The sequence below is a fragment of the Mirounga angustirostris genome, unplaced genomic scaffold (assembly GCF_029215605.1).
Source record: "Mirounga angustirostris isolate CCGP_5_RB_7025 unplaced genomic scaffold, mMirAng1.0.hap1 SCAF_4, whole genome shotgun sequence".
Classification (NCBI taxonomy): Eukaryota; Metazoa; Chordata; class Mammalia; order Carnivora; family Phocidae; genus Mirounga; species Mirounga angustirostris.
Genome location: NW_026991712.1, coordinates 187,197,156 through 187,223,130, shown reverse-complemented (window position 1 = coordinate 187,223,130; position 25,975 = coordinate 187,197,156). Strand labels below are relative to the sequence as shown.

General features: G+C 58.3%; 1 protein-coding gene across 2 annotated transcripts in view; it reads left to right on the top strand.

Moving 5' to 3' along the window:
* Nucleotides 1–25,975, top strand: part of AJAP1 (adherens junctions associated protein 1) — a 119,303-nt gene that overhangs the window by 35,887 nt on the left and 57,441 nt on the right. For both annotated transcript variants that reach the window (XM_045895529.3, XM_064590054.1), the window contains exon 2: nt 21,278–22,083. In XM_045895529.3, the coding sequence (XP_045751485.2) occupies nt 21,278–22,083 (806 nt within the window). The remainder of the gene's footprint in view (nt 1–21,277; nt 22,084–25,975) is intronic.

Sequence of the window (25,975 nt, the reverse complement as noted above, 5' to 3'; positions counted from 1 at the left end):
CATACGAAGAATAATGGCGGTTTCTGCCCTTTGTAACTATGTCTTCTTTAAGAAAAGAGAACATTCACATGTGGAATAGACCACTCAGCCACACGGTTGAGTGCTGAACTGAATTATATGATGAACATTGCTATCATTGAAAGAAGGGAGAGCACCCAGGACCAGGGTAGTCAGTGCAGATGGCGAACGCAGTGAGACATCCCATGAGAGAGGAGAAGTACTGGTGCTGTCCAACCATCTGTCCATCCATCCATCATCCATCCATCCAATCCATCTGTCCATCTGTCTTTCCATCTGTCTGTATATCCATCCATCTGTCCATCCCTTCATCCAGTCAGCCATCTATTCATTCATCCACTCATCCTTCCATCCAACCATTCATCCATCCATCTACCTACTCACTCATCCATCCATCCACCCACTAATCCATCCATCCATCCATCCATCCATCCATCCATCCAGCCAGCCAGCCAGCCAGCCAGCCAGCCAGCCAGCCATCCATTTATCTGTTCAATACATCTGTCTGTCCATCTGTCTGTACATCCATCCATCTGTCCATCCCCCCATCCAGTCAGCCAGTTAGCCATCCATCCATCCATCCATCCATCCATACATACATACATACATACATCCACCTGTCTGTCCATCCATTCATCCATCCATGTGTCCATCCATCCACCCATCGGCACTTGTGGAGCATCTTGTGTGTGGGCGCTGGGTACCAGCTGAGGGAAGGATTATAGCTCTTAAGTGGCGGCTAATGAGGGGTTGCACCTAGGAGAACATTTCTCTGGGGTCCAGCCTTTTCTGGGGTGACAGGAGGACGTTCAGAGGAAGGGACCTTTATGTCAAGCCCAGGGGATGCAGGAGCAGTGGCCAGGACAGGGAGAGGGATGTGGGGTTAGGCTCTCTTGGATGCGTCTGGAAAGGTGGCCGGAGTGCGACCTTGTGAACCCCATGCAGGTGGCTGTGGTTTAGGAGAGGATGGTGTGTGGCCCAGGGTATTGGCTGAGCCACTGTGAACATGAGCGGGGACTCAAATTGACCATGTATGTGTGCAGGCTGGGAGGAGGATGGCCTAGCTGAAGCATGGCTCCCCCACTCACCTGGTCACTCCCAGACCCTGAGGAGATGTTGGGCGGGGTGGGGGGCGGCGCAAGGATGTGTCAGCTGTCCAGGGTCTCAGTCGGCATGTTCCCCACTTATAGTCATCAATCTGCCCCTCTCCTCACCTCGAGGCCCCTGGGTGTGTCATACCCCACGGCCCAAAGGGATCCAGTGTGGAGCAGGCCTGATAACTAATATGTTTTAGTGGGGGATTGGCAGACTGACCCCAAAGAGAGGAGAGACAGGGAAAGGGGAGAAGGGAGGGGAGGGAGAGAGACAGAGACAGAGACAGAGAGGGACAGAGACAGAGAGAGACAGAGAGAGACAGAGACAGAGGGACAGGGACAGAGAGAGAAGGACAGAGGGGGACAGAGAGGGATAGGGGGTGAAGTCCTGGCCTGAAATGCAGCATGTGAGGGATTTAAATACACTGGTCGACATACAAACACAGCCTTATTTAGTGAAAACACTCAAGGTGTAGCTTCTTGCTTCAAAACAAATGATTAACTTGAAAATAGAATTCTGAAAACAAGGGCCTGGATTTGATGTTTGCCGTCTCCGTTCCCCTTGCTGTGGAGATTACCCGCATGCCGGAATCACGTCCACTCGGAGAGTCAGGCCGCCCCGAGAACCTCGCTCCCCCCAGAGACGGGGCGGTGGGGCATACACCCACGCTTGGCGCTCAGGCCCTGCCCCAGTCTCAGAGGCTGTCCTGGCCCCAGGGCGGGGAAGGTGAGGTTACTGTGTGCGTGGGATGGCGAGGGCTCCTGGGCCCACCAGGCACACTGACTGGTCTGGACACTTCGTTTTCCATGGACTGTTCCTGAGCTCACCTAGAGGAAACGGGGCATCCAGAACAATTTCTGGTGAGTGAGGAGAGAGAGAAACACACCAACATCCTCTGCCCCAAAACAGGTTACCGAGACAGTTACTAAGAAATCAGAACAGGCCCCGGTATGAATTCAGCTGATTAAGGTAGTTAAATTGTTTTCCTTGCCAAAGGGTTGCCCGGTCAACAACCAAACAAGCAGTTGGTTACACCAAAATACATGTCTTCTAACCTAATGGCGACAGAGTGGAGTCTGGCAGAGCCCACCTGGGTCCGTGGGGCTGCAGAGCCAGGCCTGCCCTCCATGCAGAAGGGGAGATGGTCCTGCTGGAATTTTGCACACGGCAGGGGGAGTGCCTGGCCCTCCGGTTCTGATGACTCTGGGGTGGGCTCTGGCTGGCTCCCGGCACCCCCTCCCGTAGATTCCCGCTGGACATGGTGGCTTGGGAGGCCCGGAGGAGATGCAGACCAGGGCAGCCCCGAGACCTGAGGCCTGGTTTCAGCTCGTTTGTGTGGGGAGCTCCCAGGCAAGTCGCTGGGCTTCTGACACCCACTCCCCAGCCCACAGAGCACGACTGGGCTCTAGCATCCAGAGCAGACAGAATGTGCTTTCCACACTGTAGAGTGCTTGGCACACGTGAGGCTGTGAACGGGCGGAGCGGTGGGGGTGGGGCTGGTGGGAAGCTCCGCTGCCCGGGGATGGAAGCCCCCGGTGGAGACAGGTCTTTCTTCCCTTCCAACGAGAGGAGGCATACCCACCCTACTTGGCCCGGTGTAGTGTCCGATTCCCTGGCTGCCCATTCCAGAAAATGTTCCAACTTCCTCTGGGAGGCTGCACCCAGCCAGATCCTGCAGGAGGGTCTGAAATCAGCCCCGCTGGGCCCTTCCTTGTCCCCTAGCCAGGGCTGCTCACTATGCGACCCTCAGTAGCTACCGGTCTGGGGTGCTGGGTTGGGTCTGCAGAACGGACCTGAGGTGTCCGGATCTTTCCCGACTTTACGATTGGCATGAGCTCCCGTTTTAAGGACAGGAGCCAGGTGGAGTGGCAGTTGGCAGTCTCCATGGCTGCACCCCCTTGTCCTTGTGGACCCAGATCCAGGAGCTGCCACATGAGCTCCGTGGAGGCCCACGAGACAGAGGACATCACTGTTTCTGTCCACACCTCTGGGTCTGGTGGGCATGGGATGCTGTTCAGGTCTGAGACCGACGTGGCTCCTTCCTGTTTATGGGGCGCCTGCAGGAGGCTGGGTCCTAGATCGGCTTTGTTTCATTTAATCCTCTCGGCAAAGCATTTTAGTCCATTTTACAGATGGGCACACTGACAGCCTAAACAGCTGCCTAAGGCCTCGTGGTCTACAAGGAGAAATGGAACTTTCCCAAGTTCTTGGGACACTTCCAACCGTTTCTGGCAGAAGGGCCGCCTCCACTCTGCGTGACCCCTATTCCTGTTAAGGGGGCACACCCGGGCTGCAGAGTGTCTGGTGTTCTTGAAGCTCTCCGTCCCTCCCCCAGCCTTTGCAGACGAGGCTGGGGGGCTTGCTGACCACCTCCCTTGGGCCAGCCCTGGGCAGTAGGGCTTGGCCCCTGGAGGCTGTGGACAGGGTGCTCTGTGCTGCTGGTCAGCAGGGGCCAGTGCTGGGGGGGACAGAGGCCTTGCCCCCTTGGTCCACTTGCTCTGAGGGTGCTGGACACACGGCAGATCTCGGGGGAATTCCTGGACACGTGTGCTGGGCTAGCCCAGGGATGTCCAGAGGGAAAGATGGGGTGTGGGGTTTCAAGCTCCTTCTCCATTTCTGGGGTTAGCTGGTCCTCCACAGACGCCCCCGGCAGACGTGAGCACATGCTGGGGGGTTAAAGCAGTTAAGCAGCTCACTCTGGGCGTCAGGAGTGGGTGTGGGAGGAAGAATCCAGGCGTGAGGAGGACATGACCAGGTGCTCTGAGCAGCGAGAGAGCCACAGGCAAGCGCTTCGAGGCCGGGTGTGAAAACGGTCCGGGGCGACAACCTCTAGGAGGGGCCCCTGTGACCCCCAGATGCCCCTTTTACAGGTGAGGAGACGGAGGCTCCTCCTTGCCCTTTGGTACTGCCCGGCATCTGCGGTCCCTACGCTTCCAGTCTGAGGAGGGGGCTGTCGGGGACTTGGGGCATCTCCCTGGTGCTGTGCTGCATCCCCTCCCCTCCCCCGTGTCCCCCTCCCCTCCCTCGTGTCCCCCTCCCCTCCTCCACATCCCTCTGCCCTCCTCCGTGTCCCTCTCCCCTCTTCTGTGTCCTCCTCCCCTCCCCGTGTTCCCCTTCCCTCTTTGGCGTCCCTCTCCCCTCCCCCGTGTCCCCCTCCCCTCCTCCACATCCCTCTGCCCTCCTCCGTGTCCCTCTCCCCTCTTCCGTGTCCTCCTCCCCTCCTCCGTGTCCCCCTTCCCTCTTTGGCGTCCCCCTCCCCTCCCCCGTGTCCCCCTCCCCTCCTCCACGTCCCTCTGCCCTCCTCCGTGTCCCTCTCCCCTCTTCCGTGTCCCTCTCCCCTCTTCTGTGTCCTCCTCCCCTCCCCCGTGTCCCCCTTCCCTCTTTGGCGTCCCTCTCCCCTCCCCCGTGTCCCCCTCCCCTCCTCCACGTCCCTCTGCCCTCCTCCGTGTCCCTCTCCCCTCTTCCGTGTCCTCCTCCCCTCCTCCGTGTTCTCCTTCCCTCTTTGGCGTCCCCCTCCCCTCCCCCGTGTCCCTCTCCCCTCCTCCACGTCCCTCTGCCCTCCTCCGTGTCCCTCTCCCCTCTTCCGTGTCCTCCTCCCCTCCTCCGTGTCCCCCTTCCCTCTTTGGCGTCCCCCTCCCCTCCCCCGTTTCCCCCTCCCCTCCTACATGTCCCTCTGCCCTCCTCTGCGTGCGTTGCTCAGCTTTTCCCCACCTTGGACCCCCAGACCCACACTTGTGAGGTGATGGGCAGGGTCCACCCGAGAAAAGCAGCTGGGCCCCGGGCCACCCAGCTGCTGCATCTGGTCATGGGGATTGGTTTACCAAGTATGTCTCTTCTCCCTAAACATTGACGAGGCAGAATATGGAGCAGCGGCGAGCCTGGACTTTGGGGCCTTAGAGCCTGGGTCTGAACCCCCCACTCCCTTCTTACTGTGTGTTCCCAGGTCACCTCTCCCTCTGTTCAGATGGGGAAACTGAGGCACAGGGAGGCAGGGTGCCCCCTCCATCATCCATTGTCGTGGGGACTGATGGAGCGTGTGACTGTAAGAACCAGTCCCCTTTCCTGCCCCAGCAAAGCGCTCAGTGACTGCTGAGGGGCCACCTAGTGCCCCAGAGGAAAGGGATGTTGGGAGTTCCCACTGCCTTCCTTCCTCCACAGCCCTCCTGACTGCTGTTGGCCTCCCTAAGCGGACCCCACAAATCAAGCCTGCATTCCTTCTGCTCTCAGGTGTCCTCCCCAATAAACTTCTACTGGGCATTTGAGACCCATCACCGCCTCTGAGCTGCCCTCCAGGATCGTCCAGACAGAGCTGAATCCACCCCAGCACATTGACTGGCCTGCCTCTGGGTCATTTATTACCCAAAGCGCTTGTTTCCCCAAGTGAACTGCAAGCTCCTAACTCACATTCATTCCTGCATGCATTCATTCATTCCCTCCCTCCATCATTGATCGCCGAGTGCACATATGCGAGCCTGAGCTGTGCGTGGGGTTGGAGAAGGTGAGGGCATTACCTCCTCACTCCTCGATCCCCAGCACCCATCATTGTCGGTGCTTAATCAATGGTTGCAGAATAATTGGATAAAAATTAAAATTATGAAGCATAGTTAATGTTCGTATTAAGGTGTAATTAATATTAAATAAAAATCAAGCTTAATAAGCTCCCACCTCAGGCTACAATTTAGTTTTCTGTGCCCTGTGTCTCCCCACCACAGCCCTGGGGCCAAGTTCCTCTCATTTTATGGGGAGAGGGCTTCTGAGGGAACCTCAGGGAAGCCCCCTTGATGTTGCAGGATGCAGTACCCATGGGCAGGTCCTGGTGAGGGTGGACTCTGGCATCAGAGGAAACCCCATGGGAGGTCAGGAGAGAGGAAGGTGGAGGGCAGGTAGTCATAGAGGGCTTCTAGAAAATGGTTTGGGAGGGCATAGGAGCTGGAGGGCACCCAAAGAGGAGCAGGGGGCTTCCTGGAGGTGGTGAGTGGAATGGGAGATGGAGGGTGCCCAAGGAAGGGCAGTGGGCTTCCTGGAGGTGGTGAGTGGAATGGGAGACGGAGGGTGCCCAAGGAAGGGCAGTGGGCTTCCTGGAGGTGGTGAGTGGAATGGGAGACGGAGGGTGCCCAAGGAAGGGCAGTGGGCTTCCTGGAGGTGGCGAGGGGTCCCTGGGGCTGGAGGGTGTCCTCCTTGAAGCATCAGAGCCCTAACTCCCACCATCTGCAAAATGGCCCTTCCTGCCCCAGGTGAGGCTGACTTCTCCATCTCTGGGCACCGAGAGGGAGAGAGAGAGAGAGAGAAGGAGTTGTCAAGCTGTGTCAGGAATTAATACTGGAGGAGGAAAACGAGCCTCAGCCCCTGATGTGGGGGCAAGTACAGGAGAGTGGGACAGTCTCTGGAGGAGATCCACCACTTGGTCGGGAGGGGACAAGGTGAGGCCCCTCCCAGCTGGTGGGCTTGGGCTCCATCCACGGGGTGGCATGCCCTCAGCACTGTTCCCATGCTGGTGGGGTCAGGCTTGTCAGAACTTGTCAGAGAACCATGAATATCAGGGACGGCGGCCACGTGACTGTCCTGGAGCTGGTTCCTCTGCGTGCAGCTCGGGGGACACTCAATCATTGGTTTACCACATTCATTAATCCCTTCAACAAATATTTATGGGGTTCCTGCTCTGTGCCGGGAGCTGCCCTGCTCATTGGGGAGACCCTGGTGAGGAAGATGGGAGCAATTCCTGTTCTCGTGGGGCATCAACCCCAGAGAAGTGATCAAACCAAGGCGAGGAGCTTGTGACCCCAGGGGGCCCTGTTCTGGGTGGGTTGTGACAGACTGGGGACGGTGGGGGGAAAGGAGGAGGGGCGGGAAGGAGCAGGACGTTGTTCCCTGGAGTTTTAGCATCGCTTTGGGTGGAGAATGGATGATGGGGAGCCAGTGGGAAGCATCAGGCGAGGTGGTGGCCTGGGGAAGGGAGAGGGGGGAGCCGTGGGTGGAATCAAGGTGTGTCTCAGAGCATTGGTTTTCAGCGGGGCAGGCGGTCTCCCTGGGGGAAGTGTGCCAATGTCTGGACACATTTTTGGTTGTCACATTTGGGGAGAAGGGTGCTGTTAGCATCTTGTGGATGGAGGCAGCGCACAGGACAGCCCCCAACGCAGACCGATCCCGCCCACATGTGCGTGTTGGGAGGCTGAGAATCCCTGTGTGGTGGGGAGGGAGGGACAGGACCTGCTGAACGTGTGTTTTTAGGACGGGGAGGAAAAGGTTGGATCAGCTGGCTTGTGGATTTCCGGCCGTGCGGCCGTGTTTGTGAGTGACCCCTGCACGCGCAGGATCCAGACCCAGGGCAGCGGCTCTCCCGGAGAAAGCTGAAGGCGGCCCTGACCGCCCCGAGGGGAGCAGAGGCAGGAGCCGCAGGGAGGGAAGGTTTCTGCAGAGGTGGCTCCTGCCGTACATACTGGTACCACGGGCCGCGCGGCGTCGACAACACACGTCTGTTTCTCCTGGTCCTGGAGGCAGGAAGTCTGAGGTCAAGGTGTGGGCAGGGCTGGCTCCTTCTGAGCCTCTGTCCATGGAGTGTAGACAGCTGTCCCCTCCTTGTGTCTTCACAGGGCGGTCCCTCTGGGCGTGTCTGTGTCTCGATCTCCTCTTCTTATAAGAGCACCGGTCCTATTGGATTATGACCCACCCGAATGACTTCATTTTAACTTACTCCCCTTTTTAAAGACCCAGTCTCTAAGCACTGTCCCATTCTGAGGTCCTGGGGTTAGGACTTCAACACATACATTTTGGAGGGACGGCTGTCGTCAGCACTGCCAGGGGTCAAACACTGGCTTTGGAACTCAGCAACCGTAGGTCATCTTGGTGGCATCCGTAAGGCAGGGTGCAGCAAGCAGGGGGCTCCGGACACCCCGGTGAGTGTGGCCCCTTCACAGATGATCTTGCCCTGAGTCCCACCATGGTGAACGATGAGGCGTCTCGGCTCCAGCGTTGGGGTGTATTCTTCACACCAGGGCGGCGTTCCCAGGAGGGCACAGCTCAGCGCCCAGCTCGTGCATAGAAGGTTCACGGCTTCCATGGGTGGCAGTTTCTCTCCTTCCTCCACCTCCCATGAAGATCAGTGTGGGTGGTCCTCACGGAGGGGGCCCCAAGCTCTACACCCTGTCACCCAGGGGCCAGCGCTGGAGTCTCCTGTTCTTGGTGAATGGAGTTCAGTGACAACTGAAGACCATTGATTTCTGCACGGGGAGCAGCTCCCTTGGTGGAGATCGTTCCCCGAGACAGCGGAGGGTGCTTTGGGTGACAGGTAGACCAGGCAGATTTAGGTCCTGGCTCCGCCCCTGATCACCCCCTGCACTCTCCCCTGTATGACCTCAGTGTCCCCATCTGTACCGCGGGAATGACCATTCCTGCCCCACCTGGGATGGAAATTCTCTTTGGGGCGTGGAGCTCAGATGCATGATAGAGGTAAGACCTGCTCTCACAGATGCCACAAGAGAGAGCTATGGGTTCCAGGGAGCTTGTCAGTAGCCCACGGCCATCCATGCTGGGGCACGAGGTGGAGAACGTTCCAGAGAAGCATTGGAAGCCCTCTCTTGAGAGGACAATTGGAACTCCCCTTGGAAGAAACCGGCAGCTGGTCAGGGACCTCCGTACGGAAGCGACCAGAGCTTGAAGCCAGGAGCTTTGGGGTGGGGGACGGGCTCAGAGGCCTCCTTGGCCCTTGGTCCGTCAGCCCAGCACTGGGGACTTGGCTTTCCCAGAAACCAGAGGATTTCTTCCCCTTCCAAGCCCCAGCTGCTGCCCAGAATCTCTGGGCCTTCCTGGAAAAGCTCTCATGCCCCCCAGACATTCCAGCAAGAACTCCCGTGACACCTGTTTCTCGAGACAGTGTCGGGATGTGATGACCTCCTCAGGAAGAGCTGGAAGCCCTGACCCATCTGGCCCAGCTCCACTGGGTTCTTTTGGGAAGAATTTCCCCAAACGACAGTGCTTTGTCCCCACGCCAGCGGTAGCTGTCACATCAGCTTTGTGCCAAGCTGTGTTTGCAGCCAAGCTCTGGACACTCCACTGGGAGACTCAGGCAACACGGCGTGTGTCTGGTGGAGGTGGCCGGGATGGTGGGGTTTCTCAGCTCTGCTGCGGGAGGGAGAACCGGAAAGGGGTGGCTGAGAATGTGCGTGCACATGTGCATGCATATGTTTCTGTGTGTGCATACATGTGAGTGCTTCTGTGTGTCTGTAAGCACGTGCACGCGTGTGTGTGTGTGTCTGGGTGTATGTGTGCATGCCTGGCTTATCCGTGTACAAGCATGCGTGTGAATGTGTGCACGCTTCCCTGTGTGTCTCTGGTGTGTGCGTGTCGCGTGTATCTGTGCGTGTGTCTTCGTGTGTGTGTGTGTGTGCGTGTGTTGGGCTACATGCCACCACTATGTGGGAGAGCAGCTCAGGGCTACGATTAGTCCCGAGTCCCCCACAGGACACGGCTGGGAGCGGGACGCAGATGCCACCCAGAGTGGCTTCTCTGAGACACTGCCCCACACTTGCCCAGTGCTGTTCTCTCGAGGTAGTGAGTCGCCTGTTGCCCTTTGTGTTCAGAGGCTGGGGAACGGTTGCTGGTGGTCAGAGCAGAGATGTCTGCGTCAGGTGGAACTCCTTCCAGCTCCCTGTGACTCTGAAACCGGCTGGAGGCTGGCCCCCGCCTCACTGCGCCCAAGCCCAGGGGCACGGTCGGGCAGGCAGCTGCAAAGGGGTCCCCAGGGCGCTAGGTGGTGGCCATAGGCAAGCCCAGCTACGTCCCTGAAACGTCGTCCTCACTGGTAACGGGGGAGAGGGGCTCAGCGGGTGTGGGCGGGTAGATGGGAGCTGGCCCGGGTGGGCTATCCTAGGGGTGCCTGTGCTCAGGGTGGACCTCACCCCCGGCAGCACGTGCCCAGGGCAGCATTTCCGTGGCCTCGCCTGCAACCCCTTTGGGATTTGTGTCAGGTGCCCTCCCATCTGCAGGCTGGGCACAGGTGGGGCGTCGGGTCAGGGGGAGCAAGACTCCTCTCCTTGTCACGTCCTGTCCTGATGGGGATGTGGGGACTCTAGCTGGAGACGAGGTAGAGCCATGAGCTACACTGTGGGATCTGCATGGATGATTCGTGCACTTCGGGCTCGTACCCATGTTACCACTGCCTGTTTTCCCCATCCGTGGACCGACGGTGGGATGTCAGGTGGGCCACGGGGGAGCCCTGACTGCCCCTCCCCACCACAGGCCCTGCGCCCTGTGACGGCCACTGCATGAGTCCCTTGATCCCCTGCAAGGACCCGTTTCTCTCAGCCTCATTTATGCTCAGGTGTGAAGAGCGGGGAAGGTGACTTGCTTGTGGCACGGTGTGGAGAAGGCTGAGGACTTCGGGGCTCCTCCCCAGGTGGCCTGGGTCTACCTTTGACCGTGGAAGGTGGACCCCTGTGCTGTCTGAAGTCTGCACGTCACAGACTCAGGAGCACCCTCAGGGTCATCTGCCCTCTGCCAGCCCCCCATCGACTGCCTGATGGACAGTTGTCCGTCCTTCTGGGAGGTGCTCCTGGCCAACGCCGGTGCCTCCCACGAGGCTCTGAGCCTCTCCAGGTTCTCTGTGATTTTGCCTCCTTCAGAGCACCCACCCGGCTTCCCCTGGGGCGGCTCGCTCTTCCTCCCACCGCCAAGCCCTGGGCCCCGCCGTCGACACCGTCCTTCCCCTCTCTGTCAACCTGAGAACCCCGTGGAACCCACAGGGGGCCTGCTTTTGTTGTTCTGAGAGGCAGTGACCCTTCACTGTCCCCCTCCATCCTTGGGTGGTTTTAGCAACCCCTTGAACGCAGTGACTTGCGTCCACGCCAACACAATGACGGCAACAGAACCAGACGGTAGCGGGCCTTCAGCGGGCGCCGTGGAAGCCCCGTTATTTGTTCTCGAGAGTCCACGGTTCGGGGCCAAGACACCAGTAAGGAGCGGTGTGTTGCCGGCAGGCGCGTGTGAGGAGCTGGGATGCGTGTTTGCCGGCGTAAGAGGGATGACGGGACGGTTGAACACCTGGAGCCTGGGAGGAGCGCGTGCGGCCAGCACCCCCTCCCGCGGCTGAGTGCTTACGTCCTCCCCACTTTCAGTTGTGTCGAGAGACTTCTCTCCAGAGAACACACAGATGCTGTTTATGTGCTTCTCTTTCTTGTGCAAGAGGACAGTCACGGCCCTCCCCCCAGGGTGCCCGAGCGCAGGAAGGAGAGAGTCGTGCAACGTGTGGGGCCCGGTGCCCGGCACGGAGCTGTGGGTCAGCCCGCGTGGGCCACGGTTCCGTGCGCCGTGCCGTCCTTAATCCCCATGCTCCCTTCTCTTTGGTCTGGATTTCCGTAAGTGTGCGTTTGGGCCCTGGCTCTTTTCACGGGGTTGGGTGAGAACTTGCCCGTGAGCATCTGCCTGGCTTGACAACCAGGCTGAGGGCAGCCGAGCTCTGGAAGGAAATGGACACGGGGGCTGGGGACCGCTGTGTGCCTCTGCTCTCCCCAGGGCCCTGTGCTGAGGGGTCACCCAGCACCAGGCATATCCTGTATGTCTTGTTAAAAGTGCTGCTGAAGTTGGACTGAACGGGGTCCAAGGGAGGGATGGACTGTGTTCTTGGCTCTCAATCCTGGACGCCCCAGGGGAGCTTCTGAAAACATTACAGATGCCGGACTTCTCCCCCCGAAGATGCTGGTTCATGGGTCCACAGTGGGGCCTGGGTCTCCGCGTTTTGTAACCACCCTCTCCCCAGCCAGGTGCTTCTCACGGGAGGCCCAAGCTGCGAACATGTGCCGGTCGGGGGTTGGTTTGCCGATTCCACTTTGCCTTTCCAGGGCCCTTCTGAGCATCCTTGTTCCGCACTGACTTGGTGTGGGGTTCAGGTTACCAGGCAGCAGGATTCTGGTCCTGCTACTATTACAGTCTGGCTTGGCCAAGTCTGTTCTTCTGCCCAGACGGATATGACTTGTCCCCGGGATGGGCCGGCCGGCTTGGGCTGGGGGCCCATCTAAACGTTTGTCCCTGCCTGCAGAGGAAGCATGGGAGGTAGGGCACAGGGTACCTGGCAAACCTGGGGCAGCTGCTGGCCACATCCTGGGCAGTGCCCAGAGAGGACAAGGACGCAATGTAGGAGGGGCGGTAGCTGAGCCGAGGGGACCTGCTGGTGCTGGATGGCCTGTGCCTACTGTCCCCACACAGGGTGGAGGGCTCTGGGGACCTGGCCGCAGCAGCAGGGCTGTGTGTCAGACTCGCAGAAACCCTGCTCCCCACTCCTGGGGAGAGAACATTCCCTCCCACGGTGCTACCCACCCACTGCTTGTCACCACTTCACTCCTCCAGAATGCTTACGGGCACGTTGCCCGGGCAACCAGAACGCCAGCGCGCTGCTATCCTTCAGGCTCCTTCAGGCACCTGTGAAGGCTGTTGAGAACATCCCCCATACCTCCGAGTCCTGCAGACGCCCTGCTCCAGGGCTCCCAGGGAGAGCACAAGGCCCCCGGGCACCACTGACGGCCTCGAGGGGAGTGGGGGGCGGTCATGGCTGATGCTTGTGCGTGCTTCCAGGGAGCCAAGCCTCAAGGATTCACCGTGGGGAAACTGAGGCACAGAGAGGGTATGGGGATCGCGGAAGCTCGTGAAGCCAGCATGTTGCGGTAGCAGGTTGGGAGCCAGGCAGCCGGCCCTGAGCCCCCTGTGTCTCCGCTGTCTCATGCTTCTTCTGGAGCGTGAGCGGGTGGCTCATCTCTGAGCCTCTTTCCTCTGGGGGTAAAGAGGCTCATTCCCCCGTCACCAGGCCCCGGGAGGAGCAAATGGAACGTGGGCAATAGGGCTTCTTAACGTCGGCCCCGTGGACGCTGGGGCTGGTAAGTCTTTGTGGGGGCCGTCCTGAGCCCTGTAGGATGTTCTCAGCATCCCAGGGCTCTCACTAAATGCCAGTAGCACCCCCGAATAGTGACAACCAAAAACGTCTCCAGACATCTCTGGATGCCCGCTGGGGGTAAAATCCCTCGCAGGGGGGCATCGCTGATACATACAATGTGCTTTGTGAACCGCAAGGCACCACTGAGGAGCCAGGGGTTCTCACCTTCCGCAAGAGAGTGTCAGGCAATTCCTTGGGACCACAGGGCCCCGACAGCGGCAAGAGGTTAGTGGGGGCGTGGAGTAGCACCTGCCAGGGTCCAGTGCCCACCCCACTCCTCCCCTCCGGGCGGAGCCACCATGCAGATGGTCCAGGGAGTGGGGCCACCATGGCTGTGGGTCACGGAGGTTTTGTTTGCTTTACTTTTCTCAGTATGTCCCTGGTCCCACAGATCTGGGCTTGGTGGGACCTTAAGTCCCTGAGTCCTAGACTCCAGGTCTGATGCCAGCTCACTGTGACTGCAAGCGGGCCCCCTCATTTGTGGGTCTCATGCTGGCATCATGTGGGTACTGAGTGTTTGGGATGGGATTGGTGTTTGGCAGCATGGTGCCCGTGGAACCCCCACCCACAGACACCTCAGGAGAACCGGCTTCGTCAAGAGACTGGCGTCAGGTTGTCCTACCCACTGCTTCTCACACGAGCCTGACCGGGAGCCCTTTACCAAGGCTGGTAAACCCTCTCGGGTCCCAAGCACCAGGGGGCTGAGAGTCCAGCTCTGGGGTGGGCTGGAGCCGAGGACCGTCTTTGTTCCTTCCAAGAGGACCTCCTGTGATTTGGGTGTGGCGGTGAAGGCCAGCAGGGTGGTTAGGCGGACACGCGTTTGGGCACACTCAGATGCCTCTCACACTTGCCTTGCCATGGCCTTGACCCTGGGAGGAGCTCACGTTGCAGCGAGCGCACCTTCTCTGCAGGGCACTGACCCTTGGCTCCCCCGAGCCAGCAGGACGCACCATCCCCGGTCCACCCAGGGTGGGACCCAGGAGCCTGACCCAGGGGTGGGACCCACTCCAGCAGGGGAGGGTGCTAAGAGACCCCAGAATCCCACTGCGGGTCCCCCTGCGCTGGAGGAGGCCAGTAGCCAGAAACTTCTTGCCGTTCTGGAGGTTTCTGTCCCGCGCAAATGAATGGTTCCTACACCGCTCTTTCCCCGTGAATCAAATATCACGTGTGTGCCTGACATCCATGGGCCACTGAAGATGAAAGCCTTGTAGGCAGCCCAGAGCACCTTTCCTGAAAGAGAGGGACGCTTTTAATCATAGTAAGTCACAGGGTAATGCGAGCCAGGGGTGGCTCTTACAGGACATTAACGACATCAGGCTGGGGAAACATTCCAGAGAGTCACGGCTCCCCCTTTTTCTTTCCCAGTAGGAAAATTGAACCAGCGACTGCCTACCGGAAGAAAGTGTGTGTGTGGACCCTTCCTGAGCCGAGGCTGGGGGGTCCTGCCCCGAGGGGGGAGGGCGGGTCTCTGTTCCTGCACCGTCGTCCCGTTGGCTTTCGTGGGGCATGGGTGAAAGCCTCCCGAGCGTGTGAAGGGGCAAGAGGGGGCAGTCTGCTGGCACCCTTCTGTGCAGGCCAGCACGTCAGAGAACTCGGGGTGACAGGGGGCGGGGGGACCTAGGGTCTTCTCTGCACCAGGTGCCAGGGTCTCCCCTCCCACCTAAAGCCACGTTTCTCTGCCTGATGGAAACACGGTGACGAGGCTGTGCTCCTTCGTGGATGCCCCTCCCCAGGCCTCCCCCAGAGGTGGATGTCCGTTCACCCGGGGCCCAGGGACCCCAGGGAGCCCCTACGGAGTCCACCTGCACCCCCTCAGCATGACCCCCGTATCCACCCCACTTCTGTTGGTGGGTTTGCCTCCATAAACTCTTTATTTCAGAATAGTTTCAAATCTGCAGAAATTGAAAAGAAGAAAGAGCAGATAGGAGTCCTGAGTTCTCTGCTCCCAGATGCCCCTCACGTAAACATCTTACATCACCACGGTGTATCGGTCCTAACCAAGGGGAAGCACCGCTCCTTACCATTCGTGAAATCGTGCACTTTATCTGGATTTCCCCAGTTTTTCTCCGACTTCCTTTTTCTCCTCCAGGATCCCACTGAGGGCACCACATGACATGTCGGCGTCCCATTTCCTTAGGCTCCCCTTGGTGGTGACAGTTTTCCAGGCTTTTCTTGATTTTGATGACCTTGACAGCTTCAAGGAGGACTGGTCGGGGATTTTGTCGACTGTCCCTCCATCGGGATTTGTCGGGTGGTTTTCTCACGGTTAGATGGGGTGACGGGTTTCGGGAGGAAGCGCAGTGCCCTCCCCATCACGTCAGGAGTGATGCCTGCTCTCCTGACTCACCACCGCGGATGCGACCTTGACACTGGCCAAGGTCCTGCATGCCAGGTGTCTCCACTGGAAAGTGACTTCCCTCCCCTTTCCGTGTGCTAATTTTGGGAAGCAGGTCACTAAGCACAGCGCACACTATTGGGGGACACCCGCTTTTCGTAACTCTCCAAAACTCACCCGATTCATAGCCGGAAGAAATGGGATGGGACATAGCGGAGGGAGTCACCATCCCAAGCAGGTGTGAGCCAACCTCTCCCTCCCACAGAATCATGTGGCTGGTGTCCCAGGCCAGCTGATGACAAGTGGACGCTCTGGGGGCAGGGGTGTTCCTCGGGGCTGTAGCACTGGGACTGTGTGTGTGTGGGGTTGGGGGGCTCATTGCATGCAAGGAAGATTCCAGGGCTCGCAGGAGCTTCCGGCCCAGCCCAGAGTCTCACCGCCCTGGGGGTTCCTGCGGGTGGGAGCTGGGCCCTTGCGGGAGGCCTGGCCTGCGAGCCCTCTGGGGAAAAGTGCGACCGTAAGTGGAAGACAAGTCTTTGTCTCCCTTAATTGATGGCGGTTTTCTTCTGTGAAGAAAATATACAGAAGGTAGCAAATTCAATCTCAATCCACTGAATCATACGAAAGTGTTCTTAGGGGAAAAAAAATGCTTTCAATAAAAATTTAAAAGGGGGAGAAGCAAGAAAGCTGTGAACCAGAAAATAAAGGGGATGGTGCTGCAGCCCTGATGTGCACGAGGCCGGTGGCGGAGGGGGAGCTGGGACCCTCCCCTGCATGGGCAGACGAGCCCGGGCCCCTGCGAGGACCGTGCACAAGCCCGAAAGATCTCACGCACGCTCTCTGCCCCGTGCCGGCAGCTCAGACTCTGGCTCCAGCCTGGGCACCCTCTCCTTCCTCCCACCTGCCAGAGCCCGCACCCAGAGCAGGAGGCCATGCAATCCACCCCAGGCTGGTCTCTCCACCCCCGAACACATCCGCTTCTCGAGCTACAATGGACGTACCCTAAATTCACTCCCCATAGGGTGAAGTTCAGTGGTTTTAATGTATTCACAAGGTTGTGCAACCATCAGCACTATCAATTCCAGAACATTCCTGTCACCCCTAAGAGAAATCCTATAACCACTAGTAGTCACCTCCCCCAGCGCCCCCGCAACCAGGAATCTACTCCCCGTCTCTACGGATTCACCGATTCCGGGCGTTTCGGACGGCGTGTAGCCTGATGTAACTGGCTTCTTCTCCTTCACGCACTGTGTTCAAGCTCCATCCACGTTGCTGCATGTGTTGATGCTTCTGTCCTTTTTAAGGCCCGAGAACGTTCCCCTGTAGGGACAGAGCGCATTTTCCTGATCCATCCACCTGATGAACGCTGGGGCCGGTTTCTGCTTTCCGCTATCATGCATAACGCTGCTGTGAACATTCGTGCACACATTTTTGTGTGGACTCATGTTTATACCCAAGAGTGGAAATGCAGGGACGTCCGGGAACTAAGTCTTTGAGGAACGGCTGAGCTGTTTTGCCTAGCGGCAACACCCTTTTCCGTTCCCACTGACTGCGTGCACGAGTTGCCATGTCCCCACGTGCTTGCCAGCACTTGGACTTGGCTTCGTGCTTGTAGCCGTCCTCGTGGGTGTGAGGTGGGGGCGTGTTGTTATGGGGCCCGTGGATGCCCTCGAGGTTTGGGGGGGCTGGCATCGGCTCTGCTTGCCTGCGCTGTGGCCTGGCCTCCCTGGGGTGTCCCGTGGCAACTCTGATGGCTAGCAGGGGGGCTGACAGCCACAGGGCCTCCCTCCCGCACCTGGGGGGGCCCTCCATCCCCGTGGGAAGTGGCTGACAGCGCCACGGCGCCTTCCCTGGGCAGGAGGGCTGTGGCCAGAACTGAGGCCTCCCGGGCCAGCTGGAAGGATGGAGAGAGAGGTCCCGCGGTGCCCCTCATGTGGTCCTCGCACGCGTGGCTGGATCCCCTGATGGCAGGACGCAGCGTCATCCCGACAAGTGCTGTGCGTGTACCTCGGGAGCCTGAAGGTCCAGGCTTGGGATCCTCGACCCCGTGGAGAGACCGCCGGCCCCTGCAGGCCACAGAATCGGCCCCCGACCTCCCTACAGGAGGGGATCTCTCTGCCCCAGACGCTGGCCCGGCGTGTCCCAGCGGCTGGCGGTGGGGAGGAGCCTCTGTCCTGACTTGTCCCCGCGCCCTCCTAATATTCCCTCTCTGGACCAATCCATCACTTTAAGAAGGAAGAAACTGGACTCGAAGAGAAACAAAGCAAGCTCTCCTCGCTCTTGCGATCCGTTGGTTTTTCTGCATAACAGCCAGGTGGCGTGGAAATGAGGGGGTTTCTATGGTAACCAGTTACAGCTCATGATTGGTGAAAAATGACAGAAATATCCTGTATGTGAAGTTATGCTGGGGCAGGCAGGCAAGCACAGGCTGGGGTCTGCGGTTTTAATTTCCTGGGGCAATATTTCTCCAAGTACTGATGGCACTCGGGTTCACCCGTGGCTGCTCTTCATTCAGCCTGCCTGATGGGGCCAGGTGGTACCTGGTGGGGCCAGGTGGGGCCTGGTGGGGCCAGGTGGTACCTGGTGGGGCCAGGTGGGGCCTGGTGGGGCCAGGTGGGGCCTGGTGGGGTCTGGTGGGGCCTGGTGGGGTCTGATGGGGCCTGGTGGGGTCTGATGGGGCCTGGTGGGGCCTGGTGGGGCCTGGTGGGGCCAGGTGATACCTGCTGGGGCCAGGTGGGGCCTGATGGGGCCTGGTGGGGCCTGGTGGGGTCTGGTGGGGCCTGGTGGGGTCTGCTGGGGCCAGGTGGGGCCTGATGGGGCCTGGTGGGGCCTGGTGGGGTCTGGTGGGGCCTGGTGGGGTCTGATGGGGCCTGGTGGGGCCTGGTGGGGCCTGGTGGGGCCTGGTGGGGCCAGGTGATACCTGGTGGGGCCAGGTGGGGCCTGATGGGGCCTGGTGGGGCCTGGTAGTGCTGGGGGACCCAGTAGGACCTGGTTGTGTCTGCTGAGGTCTGATGAGGCCTGTTGAGGTCTGGTGAGGCCTGGCATTGCCTCGTGGGACCTGAGGGGCCTGGTGTTGTCTGGTGGGATCCAGTGAGGTCTGGTGGGACCTGATGGGGCCTGGGGTGTCCTGGTGGGACCTTGTGGAGCCTCATGGGGCCTGGTGGGACCTGGTGTTGCCTAGTAGGACCTGGTGGGACCTAGTGTTTCCTTGTGGGGCCTGGTGTTGCCTGGTAGGACCTGGTGGGGCCTGGTAGGGCCTTCTGGGCTGAGCACCGCTCTTGCTTAAAGAAGTGTCCCACTTCCTGGGGGCTGGGCTCCCATCCAAACATGCAGAGTGGTGGGGGAACCAGAGGGTCTAAACCATCCATCCTCACTGAACCACCTGTGGCCACAGGAGCCGTGCTTTCCGTGGGCACGGGGATGTTTCGCACTGACCTAAATTTCTGTGTGGGGTGACAGAGGCCCTGGTCCCTGCACAGAGCTTGGCGGGCTGTGCAGAGAAATTGCACACCGGCAGAAACTCGGTGCAGAGGCATTAGCATAATGAGCGATTCCTAATTTCTGCAGCAAAGCACTTTCATTCTGATTAAAAAACTGGGCCCTTTTTATTTGGGGATTAGTCCTTTTCGGTAATTAGCACTCATTAATACCAGTTTCTTCCTTTCCACATCCTGATGACAGGCAGGGAGCGGCACGTGCCTAACTACCCACCAGAGAAGAGGCGGCCCCGGGCACGTGGGGCTCAGTGCAGAACGAGGGGGGGCTCACACACAGACACGTGCACACACACGTGCACCGACATGCAGACCCCACACTCGGCCACACCCGCACGTGCACACACATATGCATATGTGACACACAGACCGCCTCACAACAGACTCACACTCTTGCACACTCACTGACACACTCACACACACCGACATGCAGACCCCACACTCGGCCACACCCGCACATGCACACACATATGCATATGTGACAGGCACACAGACCATCCCCACAGACTCACACTCTTGCACACTCACTGACACACACACACCGACATGCAGACCCCACACTCGGCTACACCCGCACATGCACACACATGTGCATATGTGACACGCAGACCGCCTCACAACAGACTCACACTCTTGCACACTCACTGACACACACACCGACATGCAGACCCCACACTCGGCCACACCTGCACGTGCACACACATATGCATATGTGACAGGCACACCGACCACCCCCACAGACTCACACTCTTGCACACTCACTGACACACACACACACCGGCATGCAGACCCCACACTCGGCCACACCCGCACATGCACACACATGTGCATATGTGACACACAGACCGCCTCACAACAGACTCACACTCTTGCACACTCACTGACACACTCACGCTCACTGACATGAACCCCACACTCGGCCACACCCGCACATGCACAAACACGCATATGTGACAGATGGGCACACAGACACCCCCCACAGCCTCGCGCTCTTACACGCTTGCTGACACACTCACACCCACTTGTACATTTGTCTTTCACAGGCACTGACGTGCTATCACACATCAGCGGCACGCAGTCCTGAGACACACTCCCGTGCGTGCACGCGCACATGACTCACACACCACACACTGCTCACTCACTGATTTATTCCCTTTTAAAGTCACGCGAAACCTCATAAAGAAAAACTGCCAGGCCTTTTTTTTTCTACGGGGCTGGTCTTGAGCAGCTTTCCAGGCTGGCGGCTCGGCGCACCCAACGCCCTCACCCGCCCCCACCCGCACCAGCCACTCACATTCTGGATCCGTGTCAATTTTCAGACGTGACGCCGGGGACGAGTACTGACTTCGAACGGCGCCTGCACCCAGTCCTCAATTACCTAAGCTGGAGAGGGAGCGTGGGCCCCGGGGACACCAAGCCCTGCCCGGGTCTGTCTGCCGCGCTCTGAGTGCTCACGTGATGCTCCGTGCACCCAGCCCCCCACCATCTTCCCCGGGTCGTGTGGGGTTTGCCCTTCTCCAGCCGAGCCTGGAGCTGAGCAGGTGGATGATGGGGTTTCAAAGGGCACCTGTGCTGAAGATAAATAGGGGAAGCCGAAATGTCAACAGAACAGCACTTGGGTAGGGCTGGTGCATCAATAAACTTCCAGCTTATCCACAGCAGATCTCATTTTCCTGAACAAAATCCAGAGGAGGCCAAAAATAAGAAGCTTTCTTAGCGTACGGCATCCGAGGCCACAGCCTGCTGTGAGATACGCACATTTGCCTGAGAAGGTGGGGGTGGGGTTTGCGGACCACAGCATGGGGCGGGGGCCCGGGAGATGCCTGGCCTTCGGGCCCCCCGTGAAGTCCGGCGGGCTCAGCCACACGGAGGGTGGAACCCCCGTCCTCGCAGGCCTCAGGGAGACACACACCTTGGGTCTGTAAGTTCTGTGACACAGAGGAAGGTGCTCAGCCCTGGACCCAGGGGTGACCCGAGCCCCCAGCTCTGCCGTCGTCTTACCTCACGTCCTCTCCATGTCTCCGTTTCATGAACTCCGGGCAGAAGCCGAGTGGGGAACAGAAGGTGTTTGAGGTCATCTTGTCGGCTGAGCTGGGGGTTTTGAGACTCGGTTTCCCTCCTGCATCATGTCAACCAGCCATGTGCGTTGCATGCTCCTGGGAAGAGATGTGAGGTGCAGGCGGGGGAACCGGCTCCTGGGAGCAGGTGCATGGGGGACAGGGCTTCTAAGATGCTGATGAAGAGGTGGCACTGCAGCAGGGCTGTGAAGTCAGCTAATGGAGGGTTTCGGTTTCCCTTCTGAAGTTAGGATTAGCGCTCATAACCAGAAGAGCGCTTCCGTGTCCTGGTGGGGGTGGAGGGACCGCCGGCGGAGCCCCCAGAGCCCCCACCTGACACTGCTCTCTCTTTTCCACGCAGTTCCATGTCCATCCGCTGGCCGGGCTGCTCCCTAGGAAGCCATGCTTGGATACTTATAGCCATGTTTCAGCTCGCCATGGATCTGCCCTCGTGTGAGTCCCTGGGCCCGGGCCCCGACTTCCGGCTCCTTCCCCGGCCGCCGCAGCGGCCGCCCCGGCTGTGGAGTTTGAAGAGCGGACAGGCGGCGCGCATCCCCGTGCCCGTGTGGAGCCCGCGCCCGGCCCGCGTGGAGCGCAGCCACGGGCAGGTGCCGAGCCCGCGCGCCAAACGGGCGCACAGACCCAGGGACCAGGTGGCCGCCCTGGTGCCCAGAGGGGGGCTCGCCAAGCCCCCAGCCGCTGCCAAATCCAGCCCTTCCCTTGGCTCCTCCTCGTCGTCCCCGTCCCCCGCAGCGGGCAGCGGGGCCACCACGGACCAGCAGGCCCTCCTGCGGAGGGAGAAGAGGCACCTGCAGGGGGCTGGCTTCAGCGGTTTTGATTTCCGGGGCAGCAGGCCCACCACAGAGACGGAGTTCATCGCCTGGGGCCCCACGGGGGAGGAGGAGGCCCCGGAATCCAACACATTTCCAGGGCTCTACGGCCCCACCACGGCCTCCATCCCACAGACACAGAAGACAACTGTGGCCACCACCACCGCCCCCGCCACCACGGCCACCTCCACGACGCTGCAGACTAAGGGGGTCACTGAGCCCCTGGGCCCGAGGAATAGGATCCCGGTTGGGGTTAGCACAACAGAGCCTTCCACCAGTCCCAGCAAAGACGATGGTGAAGACGTCAAGCCCCCACGGATTCTGGGGGAGACCTCAGGTACACCCACCTCTTTTCTGCTTGGGGTTCGGTTGGTGGGGGGAGGACACCTGGGGGTGTGGCTCACGAAGGATGCCGTGCTGTGCCCGGTGACACTGCGTGGCAGGCCTCCCTGTTTCTCAGCGGCAGAAACCTAACAACGGCAGAGTGCTGACGGTTGGGTGGCGGCCTTGGGGACAGAGGGGGCATGTGTGTCTGTGGACTTGCGGGTTGTGCTCTAGCCAAGCCCTTCTGGCTGGTGGAAGGGAGACGGGACAGGGTCTCTCCATAGTGGTGGCCTAGAAGGAGACGCTGTGCCCGCCTTGCCTGTGTCATGGGCGTCCAGACCCCTCCAGGCACAGAGCCACGTCTTCCCAAATGGTAGAACCTCGACCTCTGGGCCAGCCTGGCAGTGAGATGCGGACACTCCTGCTGGTGGAATTAGGGCCCAAGTAGAGTACCCAAAAACCTTCAAGGCTGTGGCCTGTGGAGGGGCGACTGCCACATTGGCCCAGAATTAGGGATCACTTTAAGCAGCAGAAGAGATTAGGTCAGGTATAAGGAAGAACTTCCTGTGGTTGTTTGCTGAGCCTCTGCAAACTGGCTCGGGTTGGGGAGTATCTTCCCTGGAGGCGATGTCGCAGGTGTTTGGGGGACGGGGTCAGAACAAACGGCTCTGGGTCCTCTGCCCGTTGCTCTGGGTGCATATGGACAGTTACCGTGAAATATCTACTGCAACGTAGTTTTGTCTTTCTTCTCCTCTACCTCCTCTTCCAGTTGCTTCTAAAGGAGTGGCCCTTGAAAATCTCCCAGGCCACAGCCCGTCCTTCCAGGGCTAGCCACAGGCACGTCCCCAGGCTGAGGGCGTGTGCAGAGTCCGGGACCCCTGTGCTCCAGCCCACCTCTGGTCCCCTTTGCTTCTGGGAACAGGCCACGACCCCACGCCCCACCAGGAGCAGGATGTTCACAGATCAGATCTGGGTACGCACATCCCAGACGAGCCGCAGGGTTGGCTAGCTCTTAAAATGGGATGTGAAGTCCAGGGTGTTGGCACGAAGGGGTGGGGCTGCCGCGTGGCCTCTGCGCCCTGTTTGTTTGCTTCTCCACGTCCTGAGGCCTCGGGGTCCATTGTCCCCATGCAGGCCCTCTTCAGGACCCCGGACAGAAGAGACTTGCTGCCCAGGGTCTGTCGGCAGCATAGTTTTTCCTGCAGGCTGCATCCGCATGAGGCTGCGTCTGGCCGTGGTCAGGAGTTGGATAGGTTTTCATAGAGTGGGTGGCTTTTGTTCCATGACCTACTTCCTTCCTTCACCTGGACGAGAGAACTGCAGTTTTTGTATTTGAGCAGTTCTTCCCTATAGAGCAACAGATCTCTGAAAGCAAACCCAGCTCCACCTCAACGCCAGGGGCCAGGGCCAGACCCAGACCCAGGGGCGGAGGCTGTGAGCTTGGAGCACGGGGGGAGAAGGTCTGCAGGGGGTCGCGGGTTGTCTCCCGGCCAGCCTTTGTCCAGAACCTGTGCACACACAGCCTGCCGTCCATCACGTCTGCGCCAGGTGCCCGAAAGCAGTTTACGAAAGCATTTGTTTTTACCTCAATAAACTCACAAGCCATCATCATAATAGAATTTAGTGCTGCATTCATTTACTGTCATACCCTCTACACACGTCACTTAACTATACAGGCACGGACGAGAAAACAAGTTCCCGTTTATTCCAAATTACATTTGTTATTACTAAAGTTAAATGCTTGGGACAGCATTAGAAGGCTCAGCAAATTAATTCACAGTACAATGGATGTTGCTAATCCAACTCGACAGATGCTTATCTTGGAAAAGATTTATGGTTCTTCATAATATAATCTGGTACTAGATTAATTTGTTTAGCAAAACAAATTTAAAGGGGGGCGGGAATACATGTGTTTGCTTTTGGTGTAGAGAAATGTTAATTCTGGGAAGTGATGTTGGATGCTGAGAAGGGGCGCCAGCAGGTTTCGGCATCCAGGCCAAGGCAAGGCAAGACGGGAAGTGCTGAGGTGACACCTCTAACTAGGTCCGTCACAGCTCAGCTGATCCCACAAAAGTGACCCAAGCCACTCAGGGCCCTGACGGGAGCCCCATAAATCCCCCTTGTCCTGGCAGTCACCACACATAGACCTGGGCTCTCAACTCTTTGTGGAGCACTTCTGCTGCTCACCCTTCTCAGGCAGGATTAAGGCGGCAAGGGTGGTCTTGGGGATCCCAGCGCGGTGGTCCAGGAGGCTGGGCATGCCGTATGCGCTTGCAAGCCGCAGACCGCCTGCGAATCCGGACTCAGCTGCAGGTAGCTGTGTGACCCTAGGGACGTTCTCTTCGCTCTTGGCTTCATTTTCTTCACCAGAAAAATTAAAGCTTAGAAATATCTCTTCCAAATGGTTGTCGTGAGGATTCGGTAGAACAACATCAAGCATGAACTAAGAACCCTGCGACCATGCCAGGTGCTTCTATACCCAGCAAGAAGGACTCCAAGGAGAAGCCTGCAGGTGTCAGGGGCAACAAGCCACCAGGGACATGGCAGTCTTTTCATCTGAGACACACCAGCTCTGCCCACTCACCACTGAGGGCATCCCAAAGGACAGAATTAAGGTTTTGGAAAGATAGGAAGAATTTGTTAAGTCAGTTCTGTTGTCCAAAGAGATGTCTTTGGAATCAGGTTTGGGGAGTTGTGAGTTTTTATTTTTGCTTCTGTAGAGAGGTGTTTGAAGGGGAAAGTTACCTTGGCCCATCTGCCCAGAGCACAGATACCAGTGAGCATAGAAAAGCAGATGGCTGGAGATTTGGGGCACTCTGAAATCCCTCAGGAGTGAATATTACGTGGGATAGCTGCTGGAATCATCAAACGGCCCGTCTCCCAGAGACCACCCCATAAATGAAGTGATTGGAAAGTCTCTCCTAGTTTTAAGGTAGTGGATAAGAGTGTCTGCCTTCGAATTTCTGGCTTCCTCTTGTATTAGCCGTGTGAACTTGGGCAACTTGCTTACCTTCTGTGTGCCTCAGTGGGAATTACAGAATTAACCACCTTATAAAGTTGCAAAGATTAGTGAGATAGCGTATGCCAGGTGGTCAGTGCCTGACACATAACAGCTGTTCATTACATGTTTGCTGCTGTTAATATGGTGATGGTGATGGTGATGGTGATGATGGTGATGATGATGATGATGACAATGGTGATGATGATGGTGATGATGGTGAAGATGGTGATGATGGTGATGTTGAGTGTGGTGATGATGATGATGGTGATGATGATGGTGAAGATGGTGAAGATGGTGATGATGGTGATGATGAGTGTGGTGATGATGATGATGGAGATGGTGATGGTGGTGATGATGATGGTGATGGTGATGATGATGATGGAGATGGTGGTGATGATGGTGATGATGGTGAAGATGGTGATGATGGTGATGATGATGATGACAATGGTGATGATGATGGTGATGATGGTGGTGGTGATGATGGTGATGATGGTGATGGTGATGATGACAATGGTGATGATGAGTGTGGTAATGGTGATGATGATGATGGTGATGGTGGTGATGTTGGTGATGATGGTGAAGATGGTGATGATGGTGATGAGGCTCATGGTGATGATGATGAGGAGGAGGTGGTGGTGATGGAGGTGATGGTGATAGTGATGGTAATAATGATTGTTTTTCTTGTGATGATTTGCTACCACTAGCTTGCTGCTACATTTACTGCTCCATTATGGGGTCATTTGATGAGATCATTTGATGAAGTCCCACATCCCTGTCCCTGACCTTGGTGCTCTTTGTGGAGGTATAGGTGGCATTAGCTAGGAACTGCTTGGGATGGAAAATCACCTGGCTTAGGTTCACCGAGGCATTGAGCTCCAGCCTCACGTGGTGCTGGCAGAGGGTG